The 17221-nt window shown below is 44.1% G+C and overlaps 1 protein-coding gene across 3 annotated transcripts in view; it reads left to right on the top strand.

Moving 5' to 3' along the window:
• The first annotated feature begins 2712 nt into the window (after positions 1-2712).
• The window catches only part of LOC121198064 (neurabin-2-like), a 29881-nt gene continuing 15372 nt past the window's right edge, over positions 2713-17221 (top strand). For 2 of the 3 annotated variants that reach the window (XM_041061899.1, XM_041061901.1), the window contains exons 1-5: positions 3852-3945; positions 9415-9819; positions 11699-11907; positions 12023-12361; positions 12495-13208. In XM_041061899.1, the coding sequence (XP_040917833.1) occupies positions 9501-9819; positions 11699-11907; positions 12023-12361; positions 12495-13208 (1581 nt within the window). In that variant the 5' untranslated portion in view covers positions 3852-3945; positions 9415-9500. Of the gene's footprint in view, positions 2845-3851; positions 3946-9414; positions 9820-11698; positions 11908-12022; positions 12362-12494; positions 13209-17221 lie in introns of those variants that run through there. The other variant, XM_041061900.1, reaches the window with a different exon arrangement.

Here is a 17221-nt window from a genome sequence, read left to right as displayed (position 1 = left end):
CCTCATTGTGAAATTTGAGCTCTTGAAATAATATCTAAATGTCATTTTCAGTGTGAGAACCGTGGCCTTGGGAAGGTTCTGTCTCATCGACCCACCATTTGTTCTGGGGAATCTAATGAACACGTCCTAATATCCTAAACCCGCCACGCCCCGCGTTGTATCCCCAGGCAACGGTTCGGGCGAAGGTTCTATTAACGACGCAGTTAGACTAACGACGTCATTATGACAAACGACGTCATTATGACTAACGACGTCATAGTCGCGGCAGCCAGATCATATAAATTAGGAGCCTTCCTTCACTCATCCAGGCTTCCTTCGGGGAAGACCGTGAGAGCCTGTCCCCTCCTCTCTCTCTCTCCCTCCCTGCTTGGAAGCAGGGAGGGCTCTGGTGGCAGCTCTGGTGGCAGCTCTGGTGGTCTTTGGTCGCCGGGGTGCCGGCAATCCCAGATGTCAGGCGAGGCTCACAGGCTGACTGAAGACAGACGTGACCAAGACCATGAGATGCTGTCCCCTCCTCTCTCTCTCCCTCAGGGGAGGGAGAAGGGCAGAGAAAGAGAGAGTGAGAGGGCTCTCTCTTTCTTTTAAAAAATGATCGCAGAGGCAGGTGGGGCCTCTGCGACCATTTTTTTTTTTTTTTTGGATGTAGTGCCCCTGAGCAAGGCACCGATCCACCCCAGCTCCCCAGACGCCCCCTGCCCCAGCGTCTCTTGCATGTGCATGCTCGTGTGTGTTTCCTGTACTTGGTGAGGGTAAAATGCAGAGATAAATTTCCCCAAGCTTAAGGTATTAATAAAGTAATAAACACACACACACACACACACACACAGTCTATGGTTCTAATCAAGTGTCTTCTCTATTGCAGGAGCCTGAAACTGAAGCAGCTAAATGGAATTAGCCAACATTATGACGAAAGAGGAGGCTGAAGAAGTTTCTGTCTGAGCATCTGTCTTTTCTTCTCTTTTCTCCTAGCTTTATTTCTTAGCAATTTCTTTCTCCAACTTAGTTTTAAGACTGAACGAACAATAAACAGAAAATAAACATTACCAACGTATAATGTCTGCTGTGTCTGGTCACAAGAAAATATTCAGTTTGCAGCATCTTTAACATATCAACATATTTACATTACGTTACACATGTTTTCATGTGTACAAATGCAATAAAACACCTAGAGTAACATTAACGTGACTGTCTTTCTCACATAATCACGGTGACTGAACAGATGCATGTAAACAAAGCAAACCGAGCAGCCTGAGACATGACAAACGATGCCCTCTGGCGGACAGTCTAAAACATTGCATCACCATGTAAAAGCATTAACCACAGTGAAGATAAATCCAGCGCTGAATGACTGTAAACCAGTTCATTACACAGATAAAAGAGGACTGAGCAGGGCCTGTTTCAGTAAACAGGTTTAACAAACTCTGAACCTCTCAAGTCTGAGTTGATGAACCTGAGATGGAAACTCAGGAGTTTTCAACTCGGAACATGTTCACTCTGGATTAAGTGCAGTGACTTAAGTTTGGTGAATGAATTGCACATATGATAGCAGGTGGTATACGACAGACACTGAATGTATGGGAGGAAGCTACTTGAACCTACAGCCCTGCAGTAGCCCCCCACCACTGGTTCAGGCTGGGGTCTACTTTCAATGTTCTGAGACACAACCTTTGACATGTCTGTCTGGGTATGTCCTCAAACTCTGGCATCACAGCATCTGGAATGAGGAAAAGAAAAAAAAGTTGCTTGTAAGAATTAACAGTAAAATCGAAGCTTCACCTCACACTGTGTGCTGCAAAATTTCAGCATTTAAAATGCTTGAGATGACGTGTTTTGTTAGGAGACAGGCAGTCAGCTAAACTGTAGGATATCACACACACAGACACAATGTGGCACACAGTTATAACACAAGTCTTTAAAAAATGTGGTACTTCCTGCATTTAATCCTTCATATAGAAATGTGTAGGACAAAAAAACAAAATGTGTTCAGTCTGCTTCATAACCTGCTGAGTATGAGGTTTTGCAGGGACCATCACTGTTCATGTTAAAGGTGGACATCATTACATTGGTCATAAGTTTGTAAGATAAACTCACAACTGTAGCAATTAAAGCTCCTGAAGTAATCCATGTGTGAGACTTTAAAAGGTACAGAGGACAGAACTGTACAACAACAAAAAAGACTTTCAACACATCACGTGAATTTCTGCCGGACATGTTTCTAAATTAAAACTAAAGCTAATTAATGAAACTGGATTAAATGTCCCCATTACATCATTTACTCATGTGCTGAAATAAGGAAATCTTATGAAAGCTTAAAAAAACTATGAAAACAAAATAAAAACGGTTATGAGCAGAGCTTATCAGTCTCTCCTCCTCTGTTTCAATGCATTTCATTCACATCTGATTCTTTTGTCCTGTTCCTAACTCAGAATTATTCTGTAGCTGATTTGAAAACTCTGTTGAGACAGAAACGGAGACGATTAAACTGCTGTCACACATGTTGGCTGTTGAACACCGTTTTAATTTCTTACTTTTATTGGGACATAATTAATCATAGTCCGTCATAATTAATTTTGTTTTAGTTCGTTCGTTTTTAATAATTTCTAATAATTAATAATATTAAAATAAAATGTTTTAAATATTTTTTGTCGCTCAAGATATGCGTCACAACCGTCGATGTGCGACCTGTGTGCGACACCCGGTGGCAAGATTTATGGAGCTTTTCGGCCCACGCTAGGTAAACGATGGATAAATCCAAGAAAAGAAAAGTTTCACGGACGACAGCTTACAGTCCTGACGTGCAGACGCTGTGCGCTGAGGTTCGGGAGCAAAAGTCACATTAACAAGGTAATATGGTTCATAAATACGAGGAGGGCTAAAATAGACTGAGTATTTTATTTGAAAGTTAGCATCAACCATGTGTTTTTGTTACATACAGAAATAAAATTTCGTGTTCTGTAGCAGTTCACTGATTTGATAAATGCAACTATAGTCTTTTATACATAGTATACAGGTAATAAAAAAAAAAAAAAAGACCAAATTGCCCTTTAAATGTTTTCCATCTACCTCTGCTGAAAATGGGCAGTGGTTCAATGTGCAGTGACACGTCTGTTGTCGAGTTGCTAGTATTTCTATTTTCTGCAACTGTACATCCCACTACACGACTACACTTCGCATCCCACTTGACTGCATAGCTGCAGTAGCGGTGTAGTTGTACAGTTGCTTTTAGCTGGATGGGCCAGCAGAGGTCGCCTAATCTCCATGTTGGAGCTTAAAGGCCAAATGCACTGAGTTGTCTTCTGTCGTCTTTCTGTTCCAACACCTGGTAAAAGTCTGGCAGCCTCCAACGCAGGTGAATAGTAAGTTGAAACAGTGAGTCACAGGATGCTTGTTATATGAGATCTACTGACTGGTGACTTGGTGGTCAAATTTTGTAATGATGGTAAATGACACCCCACGGTCTGTGATTGGGTTAACCAGAGGTGAAATGTTAAAATGGTTTGAATCTGGACCACTTAATGGGACAGTAGGTTCTAATCCATCAGGTGTGAAAGAGGGGTGAGGAAAAATAGGATAGGATAGAAAAGGGTGTAGGAAGACAGAGGGAGGTGGAAGGAAAAGGTATAAACGGGTGGAAGAAAAGATCAGGAGGGCTTGAGGGAGGGAGGAAAGAAAGAAAAGGGAAAGAGGGGGAAGGGTGAGGGAAAGGACGCAGAAGAGTAGGGGTGAGGAAGAGAGAAAGGGATGGAGGAAAACAGATGATGAGAGGGAGGGGGGGGGGGGGGGGGGGGGGGGTGGAGAGGGAGGAGAGGGAGGAGCAGAAGGGAGGCAGGCGCTCAGTCTGTTCACTCGCAGAAGGAATCAGCAGCAGCAACAGCAGGACAATGGGCTGTCTCCACTACGGATCCTAACGGGCGCCAGGCTGTCTCTGACCAACTGCGATATAAGGTATGACTGACGGGGCGAAGCGGCGCAGGGTCTCAGGTGGTCTCAGCGTTGACAGCTTTAAACCTGCGCTAAAATCTGCCGTTTGTCTATCAAAGAGGAGAGGCTGCAGGAAGGAAGCGACGCAGCGCAGCAGACGGCCAGCAGGGCCTGCCAAACCAAGCGTCTGCCTCCGGGTCCTAAACCGGCCGGTGACACGTTGTAGCACAGACAGCTTGAACGGTTCACTGTTACTGTCGGTATGTGCTGGATATTAACGACATGGTTTAATCAAACCCGGAAAAACACACCCGGAATTCTTGATTCCCCTTCTCTCGTTTCCAGGTTGAGCGCCACGCAGAACTCCTTTGCATAGTCGCTGTTTTTAATTTTCGTGCTTACCTGCAGAGGTAAACACCTCTGAGGATGTCTGTTAAGGCTGCTTTGGATTCATCGAGGTCTTCTGGTGAATTCGGCCCTCAGCTGATTCATCAAAGTCTGTTTAATTCAAATTTAAGGCCAGTCATTTTATGTGAGCACAGTGCACGGCGCCTTCCGCCGAAGTGTATTTTGATGTAAGTAACAGAAGGACAACACGCGATCAGCAAAGAATAGTTGACCTTTTAACTGTAGTAAACGCTACTCTGTGTATGGCACACACGCCGAACTAATGAGCGACACATAGTGATTCGCTGTGGTTGTTAAATGTGTTTAGTGATGAGTGTACAGCTGCTAGTAAAGCAGCTGCACCAAAAAAAAGGACTGTTTTTGGATGGAAGTTTGGAGCGAGCAGCATATGTCTGCTATGCCAACAAAGCCTCTCTCCAGCCAGCCAGCAGCACGCAGCGTGTGTCTGCCAGAATGAAGCTTTTGCACTGGCCCAGGGCTGGGAGTCTCCGCTACAGATGCAGGGATTGTGGTGTGAATAGACGGAGTCATTGTAGTTGCCATAATGTACCTTTTGTTGGAAACTGCGTGCGTGACGCACATAGACATGCAGCGATGCAGAGATGCTGTGCAGCCATGGATGACTTAAGGACTTCTTATTACTCATGTCTGAGCGGGCAGCATATACCCATGCCAGTGTAGAAGCATCTAACATCAGTGGCTGCAGTGTCTGTCTCGTGTTGACCACACTGAACATGCACGCGCACGCACGCACACGCACAAACAAAGACAAATGGGACCGGTTGCACAGAACTCAAGTCTTCAGTGTCACAATATATGACGAGGCAAGGTCATTGTTACCACACCAAGCATCCAAACACTTCACACATGTCATTTAGAAAAACACAAGGTAGGTTGTTTGTGTGTGTGTGTGTGTGTGGTGGAGCCTGTGTTTAGTGAAGGGAGGGGCTGCTCAGGGACCTCCCATCAATAGATTAGAAGTCAATAGTCATTTGCCTCCATAAGGTGAGGATGATTGGTGCAGGCAAACCAGCAGTGGTTGTGCAGTGATGTTTTTATTTTAGATTGTATTGACCTGACTGAGACTGTGTGTGTGTGTATCATTCGTAGGAGGAGGAAGGGAGCTCTTCTCCTTATCTGGATGGTATGAGTGTATACAATGCATGGAAATCTAGTTACAGATGTCAGTATGGACTGAGGTGATTATAGAGAAGTGCAATGACGGAGGCAGATCAGAGGAACTGAGACAAAACAAGGACAAACTGTTCATGACTGGGAGCACAACAGCACACTGTATGGTATGCTTTAATAAACCAGAATTACCTGTTTAATTCTGTATTGTTTCCTCCTCTTTTTTTTTTTCTGGGTCGAAGTGCTGGCATTCACCAAATAATGGCACCAAGTTGCATAAAAAAATGTTTCTATCTGCAAACAGGAGAATGAAAGTACCATTAGCAGTGAGAATCCAGACCGAATGACAGGAAGCAACCCTAAACCGCAAGGGATTAGGGGTAGCAGATAAAGTTGTTCTTGGAAAGACAAAGTGAAATCTGGGCTTGTGCTCATTGTGTATTCAGCTGTTTTTTTGGTTTTTGTTTTGTTTTGTTTGTTTTTAACTGGTAGCAACACGGTCGAAGAAGAGATGGAGGCTGGAGTCAGGTTTAGTTTGTCTGTTGTGTATTTCAGTTTTGTGCATGTCAGGTTGTGTTAGACGAGGAGCCACCAGCTTCATCTTAACAATAACAGGAAAAAGCCCAGGAGCAGTATTAGCTCAGTGTGTGTGTGTGTCTGTGTGTGTGGTTCTGTGGGTGTCTGTAAAGGTTATTTACTTTACATTGGATTTGCTCAGTGAAGTTCACATGACCAGTGTGTGAGAATCTACTATTTGGCAAGACAGTGTCACAAGACACTGTGGTTGCAGCTTGTGTGTATACGTGTGTATTGTCGGTCCTAGCGTGGTCAGCAGGGCCGTCTGGAGTGAGTGTGTGGTCAGGCAAGAACATAGTCAACCTTTCTTGCGTTCCCCACAATGCCTTTCACTGGTGTTTACAACAGCGTTTGTTTTATTTTAGCTCTTAGTTTATTTTCAAAGTTTTACCTTCCCAAGCACACTATAATTCAACAGCAGCATCCTGTCAACACGCTGTTTGTTAGTGTTGCCATGGATGGAGGCCTGCTACCAGATAAACAGCAGCGTGATCCAACATGTTTTATCCACTGTCAGTTCAGATGCATATTTCTGTATGTTGTTGCACAATGTTTGTACTAGTAGCTACTGCACTGATAAATGAATGGAGTGTTGTGTGTCACATTCGAGTGAGTATTTAGACGGGGTGAGCTCGGTGTGGGTCGATTACATATGGGCAGTATATGAAACATGGCTGCAGAGCCCAGTCCACACACACACACACACAGGACACTCTCATGTGCACCCAGAATGACAGGCACAGAGAGGGGCCTACTGCCAGTACGCCACTGATCTAATGTCTTCACCTCTGTCATGATGTCTGTACTGGGAATACTGAGCTAGGGAGTGGGAATGAGAAAGAGGCACCATTCTCGCTGTTATAAGTCAGTGCACCATCAGAACGGTTTTGATTGATTTTAAGGTAAAATTGCTGCATAATAGCAAATAGCATTTAGCACAAGGCTATGCTAAATGCTAAACTGGTGGATTAACCCTTTAATGGTGTGTAATGTGGTCCAATCTGCATTGAAGGTTGTGATGAGCATCCTCCTCTTGATTTCCTCTATAGAGGAAGTGAGACAAAACTTAGTTAAGTATCAGTGTGTTCAGGGTAATTTGTGGTGACTTACTTCTGACTGTGTGAGTTGATAAGGACTAACCAAACTCACCATTAGATAATGATGACATCATGCATTAGTGTTGCAGGGCAGCCTCATCTGAGGCTCTTAGTCTGAACCAGAGTGGAAACTTTGACTTTAGTATTTGGCTTGTTTGCAGCGAATTGCAAAGCAGGACTGCACACTAACTGTTCAGACTGTGCTTATCTTGTGTTGAGGAGTGTTGAATCAAAGGAAGTGCTCGTTCTATCACCGTGACAATGTAACTTTATCGACAGTATGAATCTTCACACGTCAGCTGTGAATTTTCACACGAATCCCACAGTGGAAAAACGAGATGTGTCGTGTCTGATTCTGTCCACATTTGATTAAGTAATCGTCCGTGTTGCAAAAGCATGAATTTTTCATTTATCCTTCAGAGAAAGATGCTTGATTTGATAGTTTCCCCTGTTTCCAGTCTCTGTGTTAAGCTAAGCTAACCGTACAGACATGTGAGTGGCTTCATTCTTCTGGAGTAGCTCTGCGCAGAAAAGCGAACATTTCCCAAAATGTCATACTATTCCATAAATGGTTTTTCTTTTGCTTAATTAGGTTTCTGAAGATGTTCAGCTAACTAGAGCGTGCACGGAAAGACAGAAGCTGAAAGAGGCCTTATATATTTTTTTATGTTGATTTAATCATCTAATAGTCATCATTTAATAAACATTTTCGTGAGACCTCAGGATATCTAGACAGGATTTTTTTGTAGCCACGAACATTGTGCTCACATTTTCATATCAACCTGCTGAAATTTGGTCTCAGTAAATGTCCTCTGTGATTTGACTGAACTCAGTTTTTTCTGTTTCTGTCTTGGTTTTGTTTATTTTCATCCGGTTTTCTTGAGATAATGGCTTGATTATATGGAGGGTTGCTGTTAACAGGTGCACGACTAGAATTCAAATCTGATGAGAACACCAGTTACTGTGGCACACATCTGACGGCACGAGCAGCAACGCAGTCAGCCTGTAAATTAGATAGTGATCGTGAGAAAACAGTTTGACATCTGGGGACTATGAGAGCGTTCTGTATGCACACACTGACTTTGTCACAAAGTGAGTTTGGCGTCCAAAGCGGCAACACGAAGACACACATGACACGTGAGGTCACAGTGCGTCATCGTTTTAATTGGATTATTTTGACGGCTCCTGGAGCGCCATGCGGGTGTCATGAAATACACAGTGAGGCAGTTGTGCTGCTGTTTGATGTCATGTTTGGCAATGGGTTTGTTCATATTCTGCTTATGCACCATTATTTTTCAGTCAAAGCTTAAATCCAGCAGCGTTTCCTCCCCTGCTGTCTGTTCTACAGCAGGTTTGTGCGAGGACTGCAAGTAAAGCTCTTCAGCAGTGAAAATGCCTATCACAATTTCCTAAAACCTCAGCTACTCGTTTCATCGGACCAGCAGAACAAAACCTAAAGGTATTTGGTGTAACCAGCAAATATTCACATTTGGGAAGCTGTAGTCATTATTTTTGGCATTTTTGCCTGAAATCTTACTTAAATGGGACAACCTGGTGTTCCTGTGGTCTGAGGCGCTGACTGTGAACCGCAACATCCCCGGTTCGAATCCAGCTGCGGACCTTTATTGCAAAAAATTGTACCCCCATCCCTCTCTCTTCTCTCATTCCTTGTTAGCCGCTAACTCTCTAAATGAAATAAAAGGCATAAATGACCAAAAAATAATGCGAAAAAAATTCATCATTTTATCAGTTTAATCAAGCAGAATCACCAATCATTTGCTGGTTTTAAGAGACTAAAGCCAGCAAATGGTTGTTGGAAGAATGACTGTTGGAGACATTGCTTTGGCTTTTTAGAACTTCATTTTTCAGAAAAAGTAATTAACTGGTGAAAATAATTATTAGTTATAGTCCCCTCCATTTACTACCAGCAGAATATAATTTGGATGTTGACATTACAGGCGATAATTAGCTCCATGGTTAATGTCACTCGCTGCAGCACTTTGTTCAGGACAGAGAGAGAAAACATCACGGGTTAGAAGAAGATAGAATAATTATTTCAAGCTCTGGCTTGTGTCCCTGTGACCTCTGACCTCAAACAGCTGACCTCTCTCATTTATTCTCCTCTACTCTTCTCCCAACTAATTAATTTTTGGAATCAAATATTTGTTTAGACAGAAAATGTGATGTGAAAAAGCTTTTTGTTCAACCAACAGTCCAAAACCAAAAAACAGAAACTTTAATTATCATTTCATCGATGTGTCTGTCTGTGTGTGTGATTCAGGAGGTGAATGTCAAACAGCTCCAGGATGCTGCCGTCCTCATCCCTGCTGACCTGCTGTTCATCAGGGGGTATCTGATTTACCAAACATGATGAAGACTGAGCCCCCGTCGGCCACGGGGGGCAATGGGGCATCGAGTGGAAGCAGCGGGGGAAGCGGGAGCGCGAACCTGCGGAGCCCCTCACCCCATCGCAACGCCTACGAGGCGGGGCTGGCGGCGCTGAAGAAGGCCACCGACCACCTCAACAATGCCGCCAACGGAGGCTCTGAGCCAGCCTCAAAGCCCGCTCCCTTGCCCCGCCCAACCGGAAGGGGCCGGAAATATGGATCAAACGTTCACCGCATCAAGAACATGTTCATGCAGATGCAGTCTCCTGGTGACGAGGAGGACGGAGCCAAAATGATTGGTAAGATGCCTCACCAGTGAGATTTTTGTTAAAATTAACAGTGCTTGGAAAATTATTACATAGAAGATTATGGTGCCGACATTTTGTCAGCATTATAATTCCTAATCTTCGACTTGAACCTTCCAAGTCAGTCCTCAGGCTTTTAAAGACCCTGCACACCCACACAGGTGTTGAATTACTCTTGCTGTTTAGACGTGTAGTCAGGTGGACACTGGGTAGAGCAATGCTTGGAATTGTCCCTGTCATTTGTCATTGGTTTGCAACCGTAATTAGGCACGACAGGTCCGTCGGGTTTTGAATTCTCCATCTTTAAGCGAGGTGCGGGGGGCTGTAGGAAGAACAATATCTAAGATCTAAAGAGTCTTGAGTCTTTTTTGGTTTTTCCAAAGCCAAAAACATTAAAGCAGTAGTTTAAGGAATGGATCAAAGAGTCTATCTGCTCTAATATAAGGTACCAGTGTTAGCATGTCTGGCTAAGTACATTATTTTGTGGGCACTCTGTGGAAGTTCACTCCAGTTACCCCAGACAAACTCATTAGCTGAGATACTACCAGAGCCTGCCTTGCTCAAAGCGTTAATCTCCTGTAACAATAGACCTGAACCTCCGTCTTGCTGGTCCAAGTATGTTATCTAAGCACCCAAACAGGCTTATTTTGGGATCTGATTTCAGATTTTTCCTCATCATATTTATAATACTTGGGCAAACTAGGTCTACATGGCAAAATAAGAACTACTGTGTTTCTTCTGTTTACCCATGAATTTTTCGACTGGTGAGGATGCTAACTTTTTGTGTGGCACATGCAGCTTTATCCTCAGTCTTTTAACACAATATCATGTATGGGGCCATTAACATAAATCATATCCTAACATATTTTAATACATGCTTAAGATCCTTTTACACGATCTTTACAGAATCCCTTTTACTGGGTTTGTAATTTAATATATATTGTGCAATTAATGGACGACAGGACCAGTGATCTTTAGGGAATAACGACTGAAACTAAGTTTTCTTAGGTCAAAGTAGATGAAGAGTACTGAATGTTTTGCAGTAGCTTCTTTAATTAACCTGTGTTTTTTTTAAGCAGTAGTTGAAGTGAAGAAAGTTCATTTTTAATTAATGTTTAAGCACTTTTTATGCCAGTAGTCACCTACATCATACATTTATATTTGTTTTCTCAGACTCATTTACTCAGGAGGAAACATGTCACTGCTCAGTTTTCTGCTGCTGATGATATTTGTACTGTGATACTGTGTGCAGTAAATCAAATTTTAGTTACATTACCTGTGGTTACTTTATGCTGCACCAGTCCATTACAACACAGTTAAACCGACAAACCAAAGCACACAAAAACACCAGTAAAATAAAACAAAGCTTACTTTTACAAAGTCACTTCTTTAAATTGGTGCTGTCCTTTCTTTACTCAAAATTATTTGGAACATTTAGAAAGGATTTGTTCAGAATATTTAGGATGAAAATCCTTTTAAGGTAAAAGAAAAATGACAAATGTCTACTAATATCGTAAATTATGAAAAACCATCTGCACTGATGCAATACCGTAAGAGGAGGGAGGAGAAATTAAAGTTACACTAAGTTGCCCTGCATTTACCCTTAAAGGCCTATTCTGGTTTATTTCAACCCATTTTGGGGCCAACATCTCAGTTTCGGTCCTCAGCTAAGTAACTGTTGAAATTGGATGTGAACACGACAGCGTTGCTGCTGTAAAGTCCAAGTGTTCGTGTTTCATTTCCCTGTCGGGAATTTTTACTGTGGTCAACTTGGTCTGTACACTGTTAGCATGTGTGTTAGAAACAGTGACCAAAGTCATGCCAGCAAGACCTGAGTTTTTCATCTTACAATGAACTTTCCTGTCATTGGCAGGTAAAGACCAGGCAGTTAAACTCTCCTTGCCAAGGGCATCCAGCCTCAACGAGAACGTCGACCACAGCGCCCTGCTCAAACTTGGAGGCACGGTCTCAGAGAGGGTCAACCGGTTTGACTCGAAAGTAGGCGGCGAGGGCGGGGGCACCTCCATTGGTCTCTCCAAACTGCAGGAGACCAGGAGGATTTTCGAGCAGCGTACTCTACAGGTCAGAAGGCTTTTTTATTTTACTTACCTGTCTTAATGCTTGTGTACTTTCTTGATTTTTATTTCATCAAGTCGGCCAGAAATCAGCGTCTGACTGGCTGTTTTGTCTCCTGCAGGAGAAGCAAGCAGCCACTAACCGGATCTTGCTGAAGAAGGAGCGGGCATCGGGCTTCCAGGACAGCCGCCTAGACGTTGTGGCTCGCTTTAATGGCTCCACTGAGGCTCTGGACCGGCTGGACGACCCCCCTGCTCCCACTCCCATTCCCGCTACTATTCCTGCTCCTGCAGCTTCAGTCGGGCCCGGTGAGGCCGTCAGCCCCACCGTGAGCCAGCTCAGTGCCGCGTTCGAGAAGGGCCAACTACAAAACAATCTCTACCTCCCCCAGCGTCGGTCAGCCCCTGCCCTGGCACCAAAGCCCAAACCTCCAGCCAGAGCGGAGGCTGTTGGCAAGAAGGTGTGGGGGTATACTTAACTTTAAAAAATGCAGGAAATCAAGAAAGGAAGCTCATTGAAATAAAATGCATAAACCAAAAGCTATGAATTGATAGATGGTCTAACCTTGTCCCGTCTCTGTCTTTCATGCGAAGGCGCTCCCTCCAGGTAACGAGGACCCTGAGGCGGAGACAGCAGGAGTTGTGATCACTCAAGCAGGAGAGCTACCACAAGTGACAGGTTCTCTACAGAGGAGCGTGGAAGGAGTGGTGGCCAGCGAGGAGAAGGAGGGGTTCGGACAGTCAGGAGACCAGCTTTCCAGCTCCTCCTACTCCTCGTCGTCCTCAGTGGCCGTCACTTCCTCCTCTTCCTCTTCAGAGGCCAAACCGGAGTCTGAGACCCAGTCAACAGCGACTGAAGCCAAGGGGTCGAGTACGGCGGCTGCTCCAGAGCGGGAGCTGCAACCTGATGAGCAGGGCGGCTCCACCGGAGATTCTGAGGCCGGAGCCAGGCTGGTGCAGGCGGAGGTTCATGCCTCGTTGGAAAATGGAGAAGAAGAGCCTCCAGGTTCTTCTCCCTCCTCTGAGGAGAAAGGAGTGGATTTTGAAAGGAGGGGTGAAGAAGAGGAGAATGACGAGGATGGCTCGAGGAAGGAGGATTATTCGGAGGGAGATCTGGTGGATATTAGTGCGTACAGCGGGCTTGGGGAGGAGGACTCAGGGGGTAGCCAACTGGACGATGAGGAGGATGAAGAAGATGAGGAGGCGTATCAGCCGGAGACCAGTTGCTCTGAGATTGCAGGCCTGCCTGAAGAAGAGGAACCCGCACCATCCAATAGGAAGATTCGATTTAGCACTGAGCCAATCAAGGTGAGTGAGTTTTTGTTGGATCGTACACCACTGCACACATCAGAAAAAGTGATTGTGGCCCCGACCTGTTGTGGAAACACATGATTGGATTTGTAGCTTTGATGGTTCCCAGTTGATGTCAGTAAAATGTAATGTCTGTCTGATTAGATTTTTATATTTTCTCTGTACATGTGGAAGTTTTACACTGATGGGGACAGTGACTATCTAAAGCCCACGGGGGGGGGGGGGGAATGGGGAGACTTTTATATGATAGTCACCAAACATGAGGATTGATCTTCTGTTGACCATGAATAATTGCAGCAGATGGCTTGGTCACATGTAGTCAGTCTGCTAGTGGGGCTGAAAGCAAGGATAAGGTTTCTGGTTTCTCTTGCTGGATTTAGCTTTGTTGTGATGCTGTAACGTCCTGTACAATTCACTCACTGTATCTATCTGTCTTCGTCATTGTGGTTTCCTGTCCGGCAACTCCACTTTTTGGGTTAGGTTTTGCTCTCATCAGCCCATAGCAAACCAAAACATAGATAAAGGAATAGTAGATTTACACATTCATCAAGTAGCCAAGCAGTGCTAAGGTTGTCTCTCTGTCTGCTGGATGTGTAAATAGACAACTGTTTGCTTTGTCAGGTGAAAGTATGTAGTGTTTACAGCTCTTTTTACTGCTGCCAAGTCAAATCAATGAATGCAGCTTTAATGATGCCAGACTATGAAGTTCTGTTCTTTAGCTTTTCAGTGAATATATGCATGTGTTCTGCTGTTCTACTAGACCGTAGTAACTACGGGAGAAAAAAAACGAAGAGAGTAAGGAAATGATTGAAAAGACTCACTCACTTCCTCCTTCTCTAACATCACACACACACACGGGTATTTGGGGGATTTTGGCTCTTTGATTTCGCCACATATCCTGCTGACTCTAACTCAAACTGTGTGCGTGTGATCGAACATAGATCTTGATTTCACAGAAGCTCTTTTCTGCCCTTGATGGCTTTGGTTTCTCCTGCACCGGCCCCCACCCCCGTCACTGCAGCAGCCAGCTGGTGGAGCCCAGTGGATTGTGCAACATGTCTCAACGTGCAATGATAGATCTGTCACTTTAACTACGCGCTTCCTGAGAAAGAACGTAGAAGAGCATAACACGATAACATACCATGTAACAGTCGGGTTAAGAACAGGAAATAGCGAGATTTAACGTTGTTAGGCAGAACAAAGACTGTGCAGTGGACACGGTGGGGATCACACTGCTCCGTCATGTCCGCTTATGCAGGTGGTAGGAGGAGGAATGTGTTTTATTCCAGCCCAGGCGTTGGGTCAAAAAGGAATTCTTTTCATTTTCTTGGACCGTGAAACATTTAACCACTGACCTTTTTTAGCCACAGCGCAGCTAAAAGTGGAGTTGTGGCCTGAGGCAGCGTTGTTTACCACTAAGGTAACTGCTACAGTTAGCTGCCTGGCCAATCATATCAAACCAGCATGTGTTGCAGATGTGCAACCAGCTGTTGCTAGAGTCAGAAAAACCTTCTTGTTTAATATCATGGTGTTTAAATGTGATGTTTTCTAATCAGTGTGTCCCACACCAGGTGAAAACCCACTTTATTGTTGCACTTAAAATGCCTTTAATTTCAGCATTAACAAAAAATACAGAGAAGATAAATGTATAAAAATTCAAATGAATTGGTTTCTGGACACTTTAGTCAGAATGATTCAGCTGTTTGCAGGCTGCTGCTTTGAAATCTAGCAGTGCAAAGGCACACTTCCTGTAGCTGCCTCCCTCAGCTTTTTCTCTATCTCGGTCTGATCTCTTCAGATGTTATTCTCACTGTGAGCAGTGAGCAACAGCCAATGAGAGTCATTTTAAAGCAACATTAACCATAAACCCTCCACAGTCAGTCAGTACGCCTGCAGTGAGACCCACGAAATCAGTAATAAACAGCTCTCAGAGTTTAAGCAAGAAAATCCACGCAGGCACAGGGAGAACATGCAAACTCAGCACAGAAGAGCCCAGACCGGGGTTCGAACCTGGAGCCCTCTTGCTGTGAGGCCCACTAACTTACTAATGAAAAACAAATGTATTAGGCAAACATGCAAATAGCCACATACTGTTTAATAAGTAAATTACTTCTATAACAGTAAACAGTTTAGTGCAAAGTCACAGAAAGAAAAGAAGTGACTGTACATCACAGGCGTTTGATTGATACCTGGGAAAATATTCTCTCACTTCTATTTTTAATAATAACAGCATCAGCAGCAGCAATACGAATGCAAATGATTGTCATAATACAGTGCACGTTATTCATTTATTCAGTCTGGAGTGGCACTTATGCCAAACAGGCACAGAGGCAGCAGCTTGAACCTCTGCAGAAACTATACACAGGACGTCTGGACTGACCATAGTCAGTGTTCAGGTGTGCAGAGTGAATGATTGCCTTTGACAGATGATGACTGTCCTTCCTTTTTGGTTTTGGACCAGTAGCTTGTTTTGCTTGTTCAGAGAGGTGCTCTGCTGCAGCGAACAAAAGGACAGTCAAGAGACTCGCTGTCCGGGCATGTTGTTCGTGAGTCACTTTATCAAGTTAAAGTCAGCCAGGAGAGCTCAAACCTCCTCCAGTACTTAGCAGGTCTCCAGCCGGCTGCCTCAGCAGCTCGTGGTTTTATAAAAATTTCCTCCACGTTGGATCCTCTAACAGGAATGTCATGAAGCTTATTTGAAAGTAGCTCGGTTGTCCTGCATCTTTCTTTAACTCACACACACACACACTCTCATTTGTCTGTGCTGAGCTGTATACAAGGCTACCTCTGTGTGTCTGTAAAAAAGCAGCTGGAATGTGGCAGGGTGTGTTTGTTTTCCTTGAAAAAAGCACACACACACACAAACACACACACACACACACACACACACACACACACACACACACGCACAAGCAGGGGAAGCCGATTGATAAGAATCACAGAGCGGACCTTTGTTTGGATGAAAAACCACCTTGTGTGTGTGTGTGAGCTGAAGAGCTCAGTCAAAACTCCTCCTCCTGACAGAGTTTAGGGACGCACCTGATCCCGACTGAAATCACTGCAGGTGAACTCCTCTGATAAACTGCCTCAGGTGATGTTACTTGAGTCAGCATGAGCTAGGCCTGAAGTTGCTAAGCTAAGTTTAACAAACTCCCCATCTCCGCTTAAGACTGGCAGCACGAGGATCCAAATCCTCAACTGAGTTGTCAAGAGGTTAGTTGCATTATGGGTAACGTAGGCAGCAGGGTTTGACATCTAGAAGAAAAATGTGTGGAATAAGAAAGACGTCTCTGATTCCGCTGATTGATTTTTATGCTTCTGTTTAAAGCAGTCAGTTTATGACTCTGACGTGTGAATGCAGTGCGTAAACTGGTACATATTGGTTTGGAACTTTTAACACCAGCATGGATGAAATCACAGATGCAATTTTAAACCAAAAGCACACTTGTAAAAATGTGGTTCACCTTCAAAATGTCACTAAAATGATCAAAGAAAACATTCAAGGCGAACAGGGATGAAATCCATCCGATCAAAGGCCCACAGCCACATTCAAACCGGATACTTAACAGTAATGCGGCGAATGCAGCTCAGTTTTTTAACTAGTTCAAATTAACCATCACATTCTATCTTCATCTGAAAACCTGATATCTGGACTCCTGCTACAATCCTAGTGCCTAAATATGAGTAGTGAGAAGGTTCCCTCTGCCAGCTGCTCCCTCGGCCCAGCCAAATTATAACCCAGAAGACTGCCAACGCCCGAAAACTTGTCTCCACCATATATGACTCATATATGACTCTGAATTTTCTAGTCATCCATCTGTCGGATGTTAATTTTAACCTGAGCTAATGTCTGCTTCATTCAAGTTTGTGTTCTAGCTTTGTGACACGCACATCTGTACGATGAGAAGCATTTTTCATATATATTTACCGAGACACATCTATCCCCATATGCAACAGTGGTTTTAATTCCAATGTACTGACTGCAGATTGAAAACAGGCGCCTTTTTTGA

The sequence above is a fragment of the Toxotes jaculatrix genome, chromosome 18 (assembly GCF_017976425.1).
Source record: "Toxotes jaculatrix isolate fToxJac2 chromosome 18, fToxJac2.pri, whole genome shotgun sequence".
In the NCBI taxonomy this organism is placed as follows: domain Eukaryota; kingdom Metazoa; phylum Chordata; class Actinopteri; family Toxotidae; genus Toxotes; species Toxotes jaculatrix.
Note: the sequence above shows the minus strand (reverse complement) of the source record. Positions and strands in the feature narration are given on the sequence as shown.